Here is an 18,668-nt window from a genome sequence, read left to right as displayed (position 1 = left end):
CCAAGCCTCCAAAACAAGAGGCCTGTTGGTGGGGGCTGAAGCTCAGAGATAGGGAGGGTATGTTGAATTCTTACATGCCCTTCCCCACTCAAGCTTCTTGCCAAGTTTATTCCTAGGTCATCTGCAGAGAAGCTCTGCCGGAAGTAAAGCAAACAAGCACACCATTCGTGCTAAACGCCCTACTCCTGCCAATGAGCTAGACACTGGCTGCAGACCCTGGAATTCTTCCATCTGGGACTGTGGAGTACTTTCTATTTAGAAAAGAATTCGCAGTAATTGGGTGATTCAATGCCTGCTCAGTGGGTTGTCAAAAGACAAGAATTCTCACCCACGGGTACAGCTAAGCAGGCTGAACTTTCCAGATCGGCTGCAAAGCTGATGTTTTAAGTTTGAGAAAATTATAGGCCTCAAATCCTTTTTTGTTAAAATAGCTTGTGGGCTCAAGCACACGTGTTACACTGGGTCCTGGAGCCTCCAGCTCCTCTGACTCCTCTCTTCCCAGAGTCAGGCTTGCGACTCTGACCGTGTGACTCTCACCTGACCCGTCGTTCTATTGAAATGAGAGTGACAAGACTTCAGAGACACACCTGAAGTGCCACTGATTAAATGACCAACAGGAACCAGACTCGCCCCTGTCATGCAGAGCTATTGGCTCATGTTCGATAGTGTGGCTGTGTTGACTTCAGGGTAGTACCTGAGCCGTGGGTGTGGTTCTGGGATGAACCTAAAACCTGCTGCCTTTGATTCAGGTACCACCCTAAGTGGCTGGGCAGGGCTGGGCTGAGCACGCAGAAGCAAACAATGTCAGAGGCCTCGGAGAGCTTACCCACATGTGAGTAGCTTTAGGGACCATGGCTCTAGGGTTTAAAGCGGTGTTTCTCAACCTGTGGGTCACAGCCCCTTTGGAGGCCATATATCAGATATCCTGGATATGGGATCTTTACATTATGATTTCTAACGGTAACAGAAATGCACTTATGCAGTAGTAATGAAATGATTTTATGGCTGGGAGGGTCACCACATCATGAGGTATTAGAGGGTGGCAGCATTAGGAAGGTTGAGAACCACTGGTTTCGAGGAAGATTCCTGAAGATCTAATGAAACAAGGCAGAATCCCAGCTGCTGGATTGCACAGACACACAGTGAATGAAACTGGGGTATGTGGCGGAGGGCGGGGTCCCTGCAAGCATCATGGCTGGCGGGGAAATGATCCTGGTGAGGTAAGAAGGAAATCCAGTTCAGCTCATTTTGGTTAGCCAGTGAGTGCTTGGTCAACCTTCTGAAGTCTGATGGCAAGTGATTTTTTTTTAACAGTAGAACTTTGAAAAAGCTTCTCCTCGTGACAATCATCACAGCCAAGATTTAGGTGTGGCTACATCAAAACTCCTTTGCAAACAACACCTGTTTAGCAAAGCCCCTTGTCAACTTTTCTGCTAGAATGGGTTCTGTTGACTGAGAAACATTGCTTAGGAGTCTGGGACTAGGGAGGAAAGGTTTGCAATAAGAGTAAGCATTGACTGAGAAGAGGTGCTCAGGGTTTTGGGGGGATTCTGGTGGAGGCTGGCTCCACAGACTAGAAAAAGATCACCAGGTTAGCAGACAGCATTCCCTCCAGTCTTCCAGGCAGAGTTCTTCCATAAAGAAAAAAGCCTGAGTGTTTAACAATTCTGATTTCTCTAGTTCTTGTCCGTGAGCACACAGTCCTCTTGCCTTGTACACTGGGGTACAGATAGGTATGACACAAGAGGGTCTTCTAAAATTTATTTATTTTTTAAGTTTACATATAAATCCCAGTTCTTCCTCCCTCGCCTCACCCCACCCCTGTTCCTCAGAGAGGGTATGGCCTCCCAGGGGAGTCAATGAAGCCTGTCCTATCACAACCATGAGGCCTGACCAAGGCCCTCCCACCGTGTCTAGACTGAGCAAGGTATCTCTCCATAAGAAAAGGGCTCCAAGAAGCCAGTTCATGTTCTAGGGATAGACCTTGGACCCACTGCCAGTGGACTCATAAACTGCCCAATCCACCCACTGTCACCTGCGTTCAGGGAGTCTAGTTAGGTCCTATGCAAGTTCTGTAGCTAACACAAGAGGATTTTTTAAAGTTTTTGTTTCTGGAAAGAAAGGTTGAACCTGCTAATCCTACGGAAAGGTAGATCACCAACCTAGGCTTCCCTCACCCAAGAGCCCAACTATAGAAGCTCAGGCTAGGTTGAGTTCATTAATCACTGAGTGTCCCACTGTGGTGGTGAGAGCTAGAAGTGACCAGCCTGAAAACAGGTGACATGCTATAACATAGAGAATCAGCATCCTAGACAACTTCCTGGAAGAGCCAGCTATGAACTTCTGCTATGCCTCACAAAAGTGCATGCTAGAGGCCTTCCAGAGACTAGAGCCTGCCCCTCCCACACCATGCCATGCTGCAGGTAGCAAAGACAGGGGGCAGCAGCTTTTGTTCCTACCACCAGCCATAGATGGCACCTTCTTACCCTTCTAGAGGATTTTTTCATACACTGAGAGTCTTGATGAGTTGCCATGTGTCCCCACATGTGATACATGGGGGCCCAGCTGCCGCTAGTCCCAGTAAGCAATGACAATACGCAGTGTGGCCCAGTGACCCACAGGCAATTCTAAGTCACCTTCTACCAGAGCATGCTGGGAGAGACTAAGTCACCTCTACCATGTCAAAGGAGAGAGCTGCCAGAGCTAAGGAGCTGGGAGCAGGAAAGGCAATGAAGCCCACAGGCCAGGCAGTGCTGAGCTGACACCAGAGCAGATGGGTTGCAAGAAGTAAGGACTTGGTCATCAGACAAACCTCACCTAGCTTAAGTGACCCGTGAGCTAAACTCTGTACAAAAGAAATTAAACCCACTTCAAGCTGCCAGGCTTGCAGCATCGCCTCAGTTGTGTCTCTCCTGGAGACCAGGCCTTCCCCAAAACCCATGTCTATGATTCTGCCATAGGAAGTAAATTCCTGGCAGCCACGAAGGGCAAGTTCAGTTCCACAGGCTCCCAGCTCCCTTTACCTATGCTTGCCCACTCTGTCAAGTCTTGTCCTTGCTGGGCCAAATCCACTTTTTTTTTTCTCAATAGAGAAGACGAGAGTTTTTTTTTTCTTTAATTGTTTAGTAATTAAACCAATGGGCCCAACCCACCAAGTAAGCACTCATGAGTGTACTTTTCCATAGTAGGGTTAGAAAGCAGCAAGGGACATTGTTTGATCTATCATTCTTCATTCCAGACAAGAGGATGCCTCCACAGAGCCAGGGGGTCACATCACGCCCACACTCTTACTTGGGCCAGCTCTCCTCTGTGGGTGAACATACACATTCATCCTCCATCCCCATGGGGGCCTCAGAGCTGTAGGGAGGGAGGCATCAGCCCAACTTCTACCCAACACATTTAGTAACATAGCAAACAGATCTGTCCCGGGGGAAAAACACAATCTTTTATTTCCATCAAGGCATTCACGAAGGTGGGAAAAATGGTGCAAATATAGTATTCTAGCAGAGCAGTGATAGCTTTTTTGCAAGTATAAATACAATCCTCACAATGAAATATAACCACTCTCCACGGGCTGTGCTGTTGTTTCCTATAAGCTACATCTATTTTCCTTCCTTATGTCACACGCCCAGTCCAGATTTTCAAATATTCCAAACTGATAGAAATGCATGGCAGACAGACCAAAGAGATTTGTCCCTTCATTGCAAAGAGCTTATGCTCGACAAGACTTGATTCATAAATCCTACAGTGTGAATGAAAGGAATTTTGAGAAATGTATTCTTTTTCTAAAATAAACCGGTGTTTTACATGTACCGGGGGAGCTGGTACAGTGAATTATACATGTTGACATGTTTGTCAATTGATCATCTGGTCGACCACTTACCGGCTGCCAAGCACCCACTCTGTCTTCCAAAGGAAATCTTTTCAAAGGTAATATATTTTTAAGTAGCCCCACATCAAAGATTCTGTTGAACCACCATAAAGTAAATGAGTTCTGAGCCTGTATTAACAGAACACGTTATATTGCACCATCGTTTACTTCCCGTGCCTACCTAAAGTTTCAATAAAGTTCCATCAATCCATCCAGACATTTTTATGAAATGTAATTAAAGATGCGTTGCACAAGAGGAGGCACAAACAGTTCATTCACTCGGCTCCCTAACTCAATTTTATGGAGGAACTTGGATTCTACTGGCTTGTGGACTTCAGAAAGTCACTTCGAGGATCATGTGTGGCCCCTGCATCGGGTGACAATGACTTTCTGCTGATCCAACAACCAGGGTTCTGAGCACCGGTGTCCCAGACACCTTGGCAGTTGGGTACTTGAACCAGCGTCTGACCTTGGTTGTAATGGCACTGGCAGGGCTGAACAGAAGAGAATTAGAGAAAGGGAGAGTGTGGTGCACGTGTGGCTCACCCTTTGGAAGCCAAGATTGTGCTGTAGGTGACTGTAATTAGGGGACAGGCACCCCTGTTCAAACCACCTTTTTGAGCCATCTTAGAGAACTCAGAATGCCACTGGTTCTCTCCCTCTCTCTCTCCTCCCCCCCCATCCTTCTCTTCTCTTCTCTCCTCTTTTGTGTGTGTTTAATGTTCACACCTGCCTGCCTTTATTTCACAATTCTGATTAAGAACTCACTGTCATTTCCCCCTCTTTCCAGAGCTGCACACTGACCCATAAAGAAAGTGAAGAATGGCCAGGTTGGGGAAACCCACAGAATCAGCTGACCCGAGCTAGTGGGAGCTCACTGACTCTGGACTGACAGCTGGGGAACCAGCATAGAACCTAACTGGACCCTCTGAATGCAGAGAACAGTGGGTGGCTTATGAGGCCACTGGCAGTGGGACCAAAATCTATCTCGAATGAACGATCTGGCTTTTTGGAACCCATTTCCTATGGAGAGATACCTTGCTCAGCCTAGATACAGCAGGGAGGGCCTTGGTCCTGCCTCAATGTGGGGATGGGACAGACTTCATTGACTCCTCGTGGGAGGCCTTAACCTCTCTGAGGAGCAAAAGAGGATAGAGATGGGGTGAGGGGAAGGTGGGGGTAGAGGGAGGATGGGAGAGAGGGGGAAGTGGGATTAGTATATAAAAAAAAGAAAGAAAAAAGCTTTACTACAGACAAATAAATAAAAGCACAAGGATTGAACATAGCAAATGAGAAAACTGAATTTTAAAAAATGTGAAGAATGGCTATCAGAAAACTGGGCATGGTGACATAGGTCAGTCCCAGCAGTGGACAGGTAGAAAGAGGAAGAATGGATTTCAGACCAGCCTGGCCAACATTAGCAGGTTCAAGATACCCTGGGCTATATAACTAAACTTTTTCTAAAGAGAGAGGGAGGGAGAGAGGGAAGGAAGGAAGGAGGGAGGAAAAAGAAAGATAGGGGGAGGAAAGTCAGCTGTCAAACTCAATAAAGACCGACTGGGTTCTTTGAGACTGTCCATGACTTTCTGTGTGAAAACAATATAAGATTAAAACATTTTCCTTAGAGACACAAGTCCACGGGTCAAACATACCAAACAGGGTGAAATTAAGTTCCTGAAGCCCATTTATTTCAGGCAGTCTTGGGGTGACCTGTCTGTCAGACAGATGGTCAGCAATTACTTTGGCCCCTAAACAGCAGCCATGATACAGAGGCTGGGAGCATGAAAAAACTGGACAAGAATCACACCTTTTCTTTGTATGCAATGCTCTTCCTTTCCGAAATACAATCACCTACATTGTTTCAATAAATTTAGGTCCTACCAGATTATGAACAAAGTATTTCTTCAGCACCTCTTACAAAAAAAAATAAAAAGTGATGTTGAAAGCAGGCCAATGTGTTGCTGCAAAGATGTGTCACCAGCTAATGGCAGAAAACACGCACGCACACCCAGTTCCAAAATGGCTCCCTTCCCAGACACCTGCAACAAACAGCTCCTAGACTGTTCCATGGTTAGGTGAGGCAGCTCTTAGAGACTGTGCAGCCTTCTTTGGGTGGGGAGGGGTGGGGAGATACCTTGCTTGTACAAATAAAGCCTGTCTGGAGGTCAGAGAATAGGGCTTGCCACTAGCTACCCATACAGGTCTGGAGGTCTGCACAGACAGACAGGAGGTGAGGTAGCTGGGCAGAAACAGGATACAAGCAGGGAGAAACAGGAGCTCTCTCTGGTCTGCTGAGGTAAGGCATGGTGATGGCTTAGCTCCTTCTCTCTGACCTCTCAGCATTTTCCTCCAATTCTGACTCCGGGTTTTTATTATCTAGACCAATTAAGAACTCCATTTACAGAGGGGCCTCCATTTACAAATAGGAAACTAATTTTCACATTCAGCCACAGCTTTGCCATAATTTCATCCACTCCTCTTAAGCTGGCTTGGATAGAATTTTAAACAATAATCTGTTTTGGACCCAACTAGTCCTCCTCTTCGCTCCCCAAGCACACACATCAAACTACCCTGGCATTAAGGGAACAGGAGTATTTTCCAAGAACTCTTTGCTCCTTTCTTTGCCATGAACTCATGCAGTGGCTGGCCAGGTGACAACCACAGCATTGTCTGGAAACAGCACTGGCTGTACTTCAGTGCCCCAAAATGGGAAAAGATGGCAGATTCAACAGGAAGAAGAAAGTAGGCCCTTCAAGAACAGGATAGGATTGGCTGTGTTTACAAAACCTGGTGCCTTTTTAAAACTACTGTTTAGTTAACAGCTTTTGGTACCAGCTCCGAAGCTGCTGGATCACTGACTGCATGTAAAACTTCTCAAGGAGAGCCCAAGGTGACGCTAATAACAGCTGTCACCCCTCAGAGAGGTAATTATAAAGCCATGATTAAAACAAAACAAAGCCTTCGAATGTCACAGCCTTCTTCAACGGAACACCAGTTTGACAGGGAGCCGGACACCAGACCACCCCCTGAATAAGCCTGAGGAATAATGACCCAACACATCCCCCACATGGCCCTGACTCAGAAACACCCACTGAGTGAGCGGGGAAGCATCCTGTGCCCTGATGCTGCCAGCAGCCTGGAGCTCAGCCAGCAGCAGCAACTCCTCCAACCTGCTTCCTCTTGGGACTCACCAGCCTGGCTGCCTGATCCAGGCCCGCCCCTGGAGCCAGATCTCCTGTGAGACTAACCAAGCAGCCATCCCTGCCTCCTCTCTCCTCCCCCTCCCCAGAGCAGTTTTCAGCAACCATGTTTGGGAAATTCTAGTCTAGAAAATCTGACCACTTGGATGTGGAGGTTTGCTTGGAAACTTCTGATATTAAGGCGACAGCAGAGGTCCTGAACCCTAGGCTTGTGTCCGCTGGTTCTGGCCTGGGAGGATGGCTCAATTGGTGAAGTATTTACTTATGCATGTGAAGGCCTGAGTTAAGTCTCCTGAGCCCACATAATGAAGCTGGGCACAGTAATTCGTACCTGCAATGCCAGCACTAGAGAAGTTGAGACAGCTGGGTCCCAAGAACTCCCTGACCAACCTAGCCTTATGACCAGTGAGCCCTGGGTCAGAGAGAGAGACCCTGCCTCAAATACCTAAGGCTCTCTCTGACATGAGGGTTTTGACAGGAAAATCTCTGAGCTCAGAGTAGCTCCAGGAACCCATGGGATCTCAATGGGCTGTGACTGTCCTCAGGAAAGAACTGTCTTAAAGGTGTAGTGGGCCCTGATAAGTCAGGATCCATAGAGCACAACAGACCTGGGCGCATATCCAAGCTCCAGCTACATTCCAGGGTCAGACCCCTACCATGACCATCGTATCCATATCTTGTTGGAAATGCCAAAGCTCAAGCCCTGGCCAGGCCTGTCAATCAGACACTACACTTGACCCAACTCCCTGAGAACTCTACCCTGGCTGAGGACACTCACTCTGCAACCCTGGGTCCCAGCTTCCTCCAGGGAAAGAGATAAGTGACCAGCAAGAAGACTGACAGAACCCAGAGTGTTGCAGGCATTTGATTAGCAGGCTGCCTTGTTCTCCTGCCTCCCTGGTCTCACTCCACAGGAGAGCAGAAAGAGTGCCACCCTCCCTAGCTCCTCCTCTCCATTCTCCAATGTAGCGGAATTATAATGAAAGGAAAACAGTCTGAGCTGGAAAGTGCTCTGTTCAAAGCCTTCTGCTTCCCGCTGTGAGCCTCTAAGAAGGTAGGAGGGATGGGGGGGGGGATCCAGGTCTCCTCCAGTGGAAGGGATGAGATTGAGAAAGGCCTGTCAAGCAAGGGCAAAAGGGAAGAAATGTCAGGCCCCCAAAAGTGAGTCGGGACCTATTTCCTAGTAAAGAAGACAAAACACTTCATTTGCCCGAAGCCCTCATAGACTCGGAGGGTCTTAGGCTCCATCAAGCCCCAGCACTGCAAGGAAAGCAGACATCTACATCACTAGTTTCTCTAAAACACTGACCCCCAGAACATTGTCAAGGGTCCCCTGTGTCTTATGCTAAACAATTTGTAAGAATTACCTCAGTAGTCTGCATCGAAGCTGGGTTAAGGCAGTTATTATTGTTATATACACCTCACCACCACTACCACACACACACACACACACACACACACACACACACACACACACACACACAACCACTCACACATTGTCAAAAGGTTTCAAAGTCATACATCAGCAAGTCACAGTGCCCAGACTTGTTAAGTTCAGGCCTTGGGCCTCCGTACCTGACCTCAGTCTCTGTCTCCAGCTGCAGGACATCCCAGGAGAGGAGAACTAACAGGCTAGGAACACCATAGAGCCAAAGACATCGTACAGTTTCTGAATTTGGCCACACATTAGAATCTCTTGAAGAAGGGAAATGAGAGGAGGAAGACAAGAAGGAAGAAGGAGAAGAGGAGGAAGAGGAGAGGAAGGAAGGAGAGATGGAGGGGAGGAAAGAAGAAACGAATGAATTGAGAAATGGAGGGAGGAAGGAAGGAAGGAAGGAAGGAAGGAAGGAAGGAAGGAAAAACGGGAGGGAAGCACCCTGAGCCCCACCCCATATCAACTAAATCAAAACCCCAAGGGAGGGGCCCAGCTGCTACACTCTTTGCTAGATGAATCTGAAGCATAAAGTGGATTGTGATACTGTCTTCCTCCCACCTACCTATCTAGGCTCCACTTTCTCTCCTCCACCAAGGAGAACAGAAGGCCCACTCTTTACCTAAAAGGTAGGAGGTGAATAAAGGCAGAGAAAACAAGATAAAAAGCCAGGCTTGGGGGCAATGACTCCTAAAATCTCAAGCATCCCACTTGACATAAAAGGAAGTTGTATTGATCACTCTTCATTGTCATCTTGACTGGCTTTGAGATCACCTGGGAAACATACCTCTGAGCATGTCTATGAGAAGTTTAACTGAAAAGGAAGGACCTACTACCCAGGGTGTGGATGGTCCCCATCTTAGTTACTTTTCTCTCGTTGTGATGAGGCACCATGACCAAGGCAACTCACAGAAGAGTTTATTTGGGACTTATAGTTTCTGAGGGTTAGAGTCCGTGACTATCATGGCAGGGAGCATGGCAGCAGGCAGGTAGGTGCTGGAGCAATAGCTGAGAAGCTTACATCTTGAGACACAACCACAAGGCAGAGGGAGAGACGCCAGAAATGGCATGACTTTTGAAACATCAAAGCCAACTCCAGTGATACACCTCCTCCAACAAGGCCACACCTCCTAATCCTTCCCAAACAAGTTCACCAACTGAAGAGCAAGAATTCAAATTCCCGTGGGCCTGGGCTCCAAACAGAATAAAAAAGGAGAAAGCAGGCTGAGTGCCAACTTTTCTCTCTCTGCTTCCCTAACAGGATACAATGTGACCAATGCCTCATTTCCCCACCCCCATGCCTTCCCCATCACAGTGGATCACACCCTCAAAACAGGATCCAAACGATCCTTCTGTCAGTTGTTTCTGTCAAATACTGTGAAATGGAAGAAGAGACATGGAATTCCTGGCAGTTACAGTCTCCTCTCATCTCTCTAGTGTGTTGTTCTCATGCTAAGGGTGGAGAGGAGGACTCGCCATAACCAGAAGCTATGTGCCCACCCCCAGAAACATCTCCAGTGTCTTAGTTAGGATTATTACTGCCTTGATGAAACACCACAACCAAAAGCAAGTTGGGGAGGAAAGGGTTGATTTCAGCTTACACATTCAGATACACAGTCCATCACTGAAGGAAGGCAGGACAGGAACTCAAGCAGGCAGGAACCTGGAGGCAGGAGCTGTGCAGAGGCTAGGGGTGCTGCTTACTGGCTTGCTCCTCGTGGCTTTGCTCAACCAGCTTTCTTATAGACCTTCATATGAGGCTCTTAGAGGACTTCCCAATAGGCTAAGGCCCAAGTTGTTATCCTGCTATTTTCTCTGTCATTTGTAAGCAATAACCTGTAGCCCAGGCTGGCCTGAAACTCCAATCCCCCACACTTGATTTTGGGCTCCCAAAGTCTGCCAGAACTGTCCAGCCCTTTCCCAGTAACAATGTGCCAGGCGTGTGGGCTGCAGAGACCTCGACTGCCGAGCAATAGATTAAACTCTGAGATCATGAAGAAAACCAGAACAGAGCAAAGATTTGCCCTTCCCTTTTCCGCAGTTGACGGTTATTTTCAACACATTCACCCACGAGAACCCTAGGGACAGGAAGCTTGGGTTTGAGGTGGGTACAGAAGACAGGAAGCAGCATCGAGCTTCAGCTGTTTTTGCTTTCTCCCCACCTCCCTCGAGTGTGCGTGCGTGCGTGCGTGTGTGCGTGCGTGCGTGTGTGTGTGTGTGTGTGTGTGTGTGTGTTGTGAAAGTGTGTGTGGGTGTATGTAAAAGGCCCTCCATCTTATTCAATGAGACAAGATTTTTCAATCAAACCCAGAGCTTGCCAGTTTGACTAGTCTGCTAGTCAGCTTGCTCTGGGGATCCTGCCTTTGCCTTCTGAGGCTGGAATGACATAGGAGCTACCACATCCACCCAGCGTTGGCCTACTTCTGGGGTTCTGAATGCCAGCTCTCGTGCTTGCATAGCAAACGCTTTAACCACTGAGCAACCCTCCCAGCTCTGTTTTAAGTTTCATTATCTCTGCCTACCTCTAAGTCCCTGGGCTCTTTCAATTCCAAGGAATCTTGAAATACTCTTGTCTCTCCTTGGATCTTGACAAGCAGAAAATACAGGTCTCCCCACCAAAAAGCTTGCTCAGACAATAAGCAAACATGGTTAATTAAATTGCATAAAGCCTTAGGAAGATTTAAAAATCAGCCTCTTGGAGTGTTTCTGCATAACTTTCTTTGCAAGCATTTCTCCTGGCCCAGACTGAGTTGGCTTCCGGAAAGCCCTACTGGGGTCACCATCAGGTGAACAGAAGCTCACACTGGCTCTGGAATGACCCAAAGTCACACTTAATCCGGCTATTAAAAGCCAAGCCCCAACCTGACTTGCAATCACCCACTCAGCATGGGGAGGGGCTGGCCAACATCCACCTGGCCCAGAGCTTCCCTGGCATAAGGCCAGGCTCCCTGGAGAGGCTCAGAACAGCATAGAATGCATATCAAACCTGGGGGTCAGATGATGGATGAGGCAGGGGGATTCCACTGGGTGGGCCGGCCCTGCCAGAAAATCTGCTGGCACGAGGCTGGGCCTCAGGACTTCACCATCTGGAACTGTCCCTCTATATGTCTGAGTCCTTGGCCAATGGCAAAATGTCACCCCTTCAGCCTTCACCCCATCGCAGCTGCCTAGCTGCATGTTCAAGGCAGTGAGCTGAGCTCTTAAATCCTAGTCACGTCATTGTCAACCTGTTATTGGTCAAGACAAACTAAACCTACCACAGAGATGTCCAGAACCCCCACCCCAAGATCAGGACCCCGCTCACTGGCTTTTCCTTAGGGACCAATACTATTCTCTACTTTCTCACAACCTGACCCATCTACAGCAGCCTGTGCCATTTTGTATAGTAATGGAGAGCATGCAGACCCCACCCCACAGTCCCATCCATGCTGTTATAAGCATGAAACATCATCTCGTCCCTGTCAGAACAAGCCAGATGGACAACTTCTAGCTAAGGCATTTGGTGGTACCCTTGTTAGATTCTTCCTGCTCTGTGACAAGCTGGGCAGATCCCTGTAGAACGTCCCATGGGATACACAGAGACTTAATTCAAGATTTCATAAGGCTGAAGCATGATGGGCTGGAAGCGTGTGGTGCGATGACTTCTAATCAAGCCCATGATAAACAGACCATATCTGAGTGAACAGCAAGGGGGTCTGAGATGCAGGAGGCTTCCAGCTGCTTACAGAGGTGGGGGCTGGGCTATATTCCTACGATATGTGAGCTTTTGTATCCCTTTCTTTCCTATTTGTCACTATCTTATCTAAAACTAGGTTTGCTGTTGTCACGTCTCATAAACCTGTCTGCTGGAAAATTCTCTGTGGTTAAAAATATATATATATAAGATTAAAAAAAATAAGCAATTCTTTTATTTCTACTTCAAAATATACTATATACATTGGGGACCCTAATGGGGACAGTCAGTCATGAGGTGACTCCATCATAAAAATAAAGTAAAAAATAATAATTTCCCGTTTCAGACCCATCTTTAACCCAGCTGCTGGAGGCAGGTGGTCCCAGTCATCTTGCTGTCGGGGAGCGTTCCCCCACCTGTGAGCTTGTCACTGTCCCCAGAGACTCAGAGTCTAAAAGTCCCTGGAGTGTCTTGAGGACATGCTGGGGCTGATTGGCAGCGAAGTCCTGCAGCCGGGACCCCATTTGTTCCTGGAGGCTTCCGGCCAGCCTGCACACCACTGTGCGGACATTCCCGCCACGCCCAGGCAGCACACCCTTGCCGATCATTTTGTTCAGGAAGTACCAGAGGACTGGAAGGATGTGCCGCTCCACCGCCTGAGGCTTTCGGGGGTACACTGAGGCCACCAGCACTGTCACAAAGAAAAGAGGGAGGGTCATTTGAGGGTCTCTCTTCCCACTTCTGTCTCTAGCATTACCGAGTTTGTGCTCTGGAGGGCAGGCATCCCCCCTAGCCCCTGTGCTCAAGCCTCATGACATTCAGGAGCTCTAAAAATGTCTCAATTTATTTTAACATCAGAAGAGAAATATTGCTTTGCAGTCATAACAGCCATAAAATATACTTTTTTTAAAGAAACAAAGGACCAGAAAGCCAATGCAAATGAGGTAGATCCATGACAATCAATCATGTGTTCCCTCAGCCCCAGTGGCCTCTACCATCTGCCAGCTGTGTGAACTTGAAAAAGACGCCACCTCTCTGGGCCTTTTTATGTTTGTAAAGTAAGAATTGCAGGCCTAAGCCAGGCTCTCAAGATTGTTAGAGATTCCATCTTAAGTAAATGTCAAGTAAACAGGTGACAAATAGTAGCCAATATTAGCATTGCATAAATCCATATTGCCACCTGGGAGAGTCATACCAACACAGAGAAATGCTACACTAGCAATGTGACCCTGTAGGAAAGAAATTATTCTAGAGACTTACCTGTACCTGTCTCTTTGACTATCCAATTATGGAGACAACGGTCCCTAGAAAATTGGAGTTTCCCCAGGAACCTTGTGCTGAGAGAAAGAAAAGGACGTGTCTCCCCGGTCCTTGTCAGACCACCTTGCAGTGAGACTGGAGACGGTGAGGATGGACATGACTATACCTGGTCTGGGACAATGTGACTATGTATGCCTCTATTCCAACCTAAACTTCAGGTCAGGACCCCAAAGAAGACTGCGGGAGACCACTGACCCTCTATGTTGTTTCTCCCAGTGTGACACTGAATAAATCTCTTTTCTCTACTTTCCCCTCTTACTTGTTCTTTAATTGGCTTGTTGAGGATGGGTAGCTGAAACTAGCTTGTTAGGGCTGCCAAGGTCCAGACTCCAAATCTAGCAACTCCAGTAACGGAAAAGTTGATAGTCTCCAAAGAAGCAGGCTGGCATATAAAACAGCTAGCAAGGAACAAGCCCCACAGGGCCTCCCCAGCATCTGGACATCTAACATCACGATCAAGCAACAGTCTGTGGAGATGAATGTGTATGCAAGCCATCGGGCTCCAATTAGACCCTCCATCCCAGTGAAGATCCCTTGAACCTGGCCGTCTCAGAACCTAACCCTCTAAACCCAAGAATGCTCATCACCCACATGAACCTGCAGCAAGCTCTCTATCGCCAAAGTAGGTACTAGGGCTGCAGTCAATGTCAAAGCCTCCCCAGGCCTTCATGGAGAGGTTGCCCTGACCTGAAGCTGTGACTAATTATCCTAAGCACAACAGTGCTAGCCAACGCACCACACACACACACACACACACACACACACACACACACACACACACACACACACACAGCTTGCAGCCCAGTCTGCCTGGCATCCTGGTCAAGTGTAATAAGTCCAAGAGCAGTGATTAATTGATTTATGGGGCCAAGAAACTAGGAGGTTGTGGAAGACTATGTGAGCCTAGCCATGTCTTAAAAACTACTCCAATCCAAGACTGGGAATTTCAAGGCTCCATTTCATGCTAAAAGGACGAATGTGAGCCCATTGTTCAGGGAAGGAAAGCAAGACTCTGGCCAAGGACTTCTTCATCAAGACCTTGCTGAAGACAGAGGCCAGATTGCCTTGACTCCAAAAGCCTGCGCCCACACTGTCCTCCAAACTTCAAGGAGTCCCATGTCTCAGAGGCTGGACAAGATCTTTAAAATGCCCAATTTGTCCTTCTCTCACCAGCTTAACATCTTCCAAACCCAAGGGTGTCCCTTTGATTTCAGAGACAGTGGGCACCAGATGACTGATACTCTCCACGGCATTTCCAGGGAGTGTAAATGTTAGCTATGACGACCCAAAGGTTCCTGCATGTATCTGCAGAGGGGGCAGGGGTCCCCTGGGAACACCAATGGTCGCAGTTCTCTCAACTGTCAAAGTGGTCTGCACTCTGCAGCCATGCAGGCTCCAATACAGAGAGCCCTGGAGAAGTTCCATGGAGAGGGGACAGACTGGGCAAACTGAGTGCTGTGCTCTCTGGGCTTGGAGAAGGCTGTGTTGGGGGAGCAGTCCCCAAGAAGGCAGAAGAGTGGCCCAGTAGCACCAAGGAAGGGAGGCAGAGGAGGCAGGAGAGAAGCAGCTACATATATTCAACAGCCAAAATGTTTCTGTCTCTGTGGGATCCCATCCACAAAACCAAAGCAAGGCTATGGAAAGTGTGCTTGAGCACTCTGTGGTGACCTTACTCTCACAGGGGCCCTAAGCTAGGAGTAGCCTGGTATCCATCACCAGGTAGATGGGTGAACACAGTCAGGGATGTGCATATCATAGTCCAACTTTCCTCAAAACAAAATTCTGGGGCTAAGAAAATGTTAGTCATTGAAGTGTTTGATAAAAGCATATGGGTCTGAGTTCACTCCCTCAGAATTCACATATTTTTAAAAAGCCACATAATGGCATTATTTTTTAGGACAGGCGTAGCAGTATACACTTATCATTCTGACATTGGGGAAATAAAGACAAAATAATATCTTGGCTGTCTGGTCAGCTAATCTAGCCAAACTGATGAGCTCCAGGTTCACTGAGAGTCTCTGTCTCAATAAATAAATAAATAAATAAATAAATAAATAAATAAATAAATAAGGTGGAGGAGACTGGAAAGCTGGCTCAGAGATTTGGAGCACTTGCTGCTCTTACAGAGGACCCAGGTTCAGTTCCTAGCACCCACACAGCAACTTACAACCACCTGTAACTCCAGCTTCGGGGATACAACACCTCAACTGATCTCCCAGGGCTGTTACTTACATATGATTCACAGGCATACACTCAGGACCACACACACATAGAATAAGTAAATATTAAAAGATAATAAGGTAGAAAGCAACTGCACGTGTACACATATGCACACCCACCCATGCGCACACAAATTCTAATGCCTGCTACAACCTGGGTAAACATTGAAGACATTATGCTAAGTGAAATAAGCCAGTCTCCAGAAGATAAGCTGTGTAGGAGTCCGCTCACATGAAGTGCCCACAGCAGTCATTCTCACAGAGACAAAAGCAGAACGGTGGTTGCGGGGACTGAGGGGAGTGAAGAGTTATTGTTTGACAGGGTGAGAGTTTCCAGTTTCACAAGATGGAAAGAGGCAACTGGTAGCGATGCTTGGACAACATTATGAATGCATTTAATACAAAAGAACCTCTTTAAGTGGAGATAGTGGTAAAGTTCATGTTATGTGTATCTTAAAACAATAAAAAAAATGGAGGGAAACAATAAAAAGGAAAATGAGAGAAATCCCAAGAACCATCCCTAACACCAACCTTAACTCCTGACCCTAATTCTAACCCAGTCTAGGAACAAGACACTGGCCTACACCAATGAGGTCACCGCCCCTTCCCCTATCAGACCCCTATCAGACCTATAATGAGGGACACTCATCCTCTTGATCTCCAAAGACCAAGAACAGCAACCTGCCCAGCTCAGATGCCCAGCCCACATCCCTCCCCTGCCCACACATCAGCCACCTCAGAGCCACGGTCCCCAGGCACAGGGACATGGTAGTCACTCAACTGGCCAGGTCGGTCTCTCAACTTGACAGAGGTCCCCTGGAAGCCATTGTGAGGGAGCAATCCCATTAAACTTGAGCTTAAAAGACAGCTGAAGTAATTACAAAAGATTTACTCCTAGTGAAATGTGCTGTTCTAGTCGGTGCCCATGTCAGAGGTGTTTCTAGAAAAAAACTAGTTAGCCGAAATGCTTGGGAGAAACTTGCTTCTGAGGTCTCTTGAAAAGAAGTGGGGAGTATTAACAGTCAGTGAATAATCTACAGTGAAACTCCTCGCCCACCTCAACCCACTAAGTTACCTATGAGTGTTTTTTGTTTTGTTTGTTTGTTTTTAGATTTTTGAGGGAGGGGTGATTTGTTTTTTGTTTTTGTTTTGGCAGGATCTATATCCCAGGCTGGTCTCAAACTCCCTATGTAACCAAGGATGACCTTGAATTTTTTTTTTGTTTTTTTTTTTTTGTTTTTCGAGACAGGGTTTTTCTCTGTGTTGTTTTGGAGCCTGTCCTGGAACTCACTCGGTAGACCAGGCTGGTCTCGAACTCACAGTGATCCGACTGTCTCTGCCTCCCGAGTGCTGGGATTAAAGGCGTGCGCCACCAACGCCCGGCGGATGACCTTGAATTTATGCCCCCTGCTTCCACCTTCCAAGCACAGGGATTACAGGCTTGTGTGTCACCATGTCTAGTGTGTCACCATGTCTAGTATATGCAGTGCTGCCAATCAAACCCAAGGTTTTGTGCTTGCTAAGCAAGCACTCTAACACTGAGCTACGTGCCCAGTGCAAGAGATGGGATCTAGGACCTTATACATTACAGTCAAGCACTCTACCACTGAGCTGTACCACTAGTCTGCAAAACACTGATTGTGGGCAACGGAAACGGGTTGCGTCTGGTCTCCTGAGTGATCTTAGTTCCATGTCCCTCATCCTCACCCCAGGGCATCCAAACCCCATACTGAGGCTACCGCTGATTTTCTTGGCCATCACGCCACATTTTCAGAGGAGGCCTGGCACCTGAGGAGGTAAGGAATCACCCCAGGGACATAGAGAAGACTGAAGCAGGACACAGAGACAAGGTCAGGGGTAAGAGATGGGACAGGGAAGTCAGAATTCAAAGGGAGCACCGAAATCCTTACTGATGCTGCTTGTGACAGCCAAGCACCTCCTCAACATCCGACACTCAGGAACTTTGGGGGAGGCAGCACACTGGTGGCTTACCATGGGGTGCTCTCCCAACATGGGGTGCTCTCCCAAAAGCGTGGGAGAAAAGAGACAGATGAGGTGGTGTGGGGTGCTAAAATGGTATGGGCATCACCCAGGTGGAGAAAAAAGATGGTACCAGCCAGTGTCTGTCCAGTCAAAGAAGCAGCGTTTTTTATTTTCATGACAATGTTGTCAGCTACCGAGTCATGTGCTAAGCAGTGCCTGCCTGGAAGGGCCATACCTTCCTGACTCATCAGTGGAAGCCAGGTGTGGGGAAACACATCTGTAATTCCAGCAGTAAGGAGGCTGAAGCAGGAGAACTTCACATTTGAAGCTAGCCTGGGCTACATAGGGAGGGCCTGTTTCCAAAACAAACAAGGGAGTCTATGTCTTGTGATAGCTCAGTCAGTCAAGTACTTGCCTTACAACCTGAATTCTATCCCCAGAACCACATATAGTGGTTTCCACGAGAAATGCCTCTCTTAGGCTCAGATACTGAGCATTCGGTTCCCAGTTTTTTGGAGATGTGGTACAACCTTCCTGGAGGAGGTGCATCACTGGGAGGCGGGTTTTGAGAGTTCCTAGCCTCACCTCACCTCCAGTCCATTCTCTCTGCCTCATGTTTGCATCTGAATATATGATCTCTTAGCTTTCCTGATCCAGTTTTCTCACACCATGTCTTCCCTTCTTAAGCCAAAATAAACTCTTTCTTCCATGCATTGCTTTTGATCATGGTGTTTTATTACACTAGCAGAAAAGTAACTAGGTAGGATAGATAGACAGACAGACAGAAGACAGACAGATTGTGGATGTAATTGATCCCTAAATCTCATAGGGAGTGGCACTATTAGGAGGTGTGGCTTTGTTGAAGTGGCCATGGCCTTGCTGGAGGAAGTGTGTCACTATGGAGCAGGCTTTGAGGTTTCCTATGCTCAATATACTGCCAAGTGTGTCAGACAACTTCCTATTGCCTGCT

At 47.6% G+C, this 18,668-nt stretch overlaps 1 protein-coding gene across 6 annotated transcripts in view; it reads right to left on the bottom strand.

The window, feature by feature from the left end:
• Nucleotides 1-12,388: 12,388 nt before the first annotated feature.
• Nucleotides 12,389-18,668, bottom strand: part of Togaram2 (TOG array regulator of axonemal microtubules 2) — a 57,158-nt gene continuing 50,878 nt past the window's right edge. For all 6 annotated transcript variants that reach the window (XM_040730840.1, XM_040730838.1, XM_040730839.1 and 3 more), the window contains one exon: nt 12,389-12,867. In XM_040730840.1, the coding sequence (XP_040586774.1) occupies nt 12,563-12,867 (305 nt within the window). In that variant the 3' untranslated portion in view covers nt 12,389-12,562. The remainder of the gene's footprint in view (nt 12,868-18,668) is intronic.

Source organism: Mesocricetus auratus, unplaced genomic scaffold, assembly GCF_017639785.1.
Source record: "Mesocricetus auratus isolate SY011 unplaced genomic scaffold, BCM_Maur_2.0 Super-Scaffold_100024, whole genome shotgun sequence".
NCBI lineage: Eukaryota > Metazoa > Chordata > Mammalia > Rodentia > Cricetidae > Mesocricetus > Mesocricetus auratus.
This window is presented reverse-complemented; position numbering and strand designations above follow the sequence as displayed.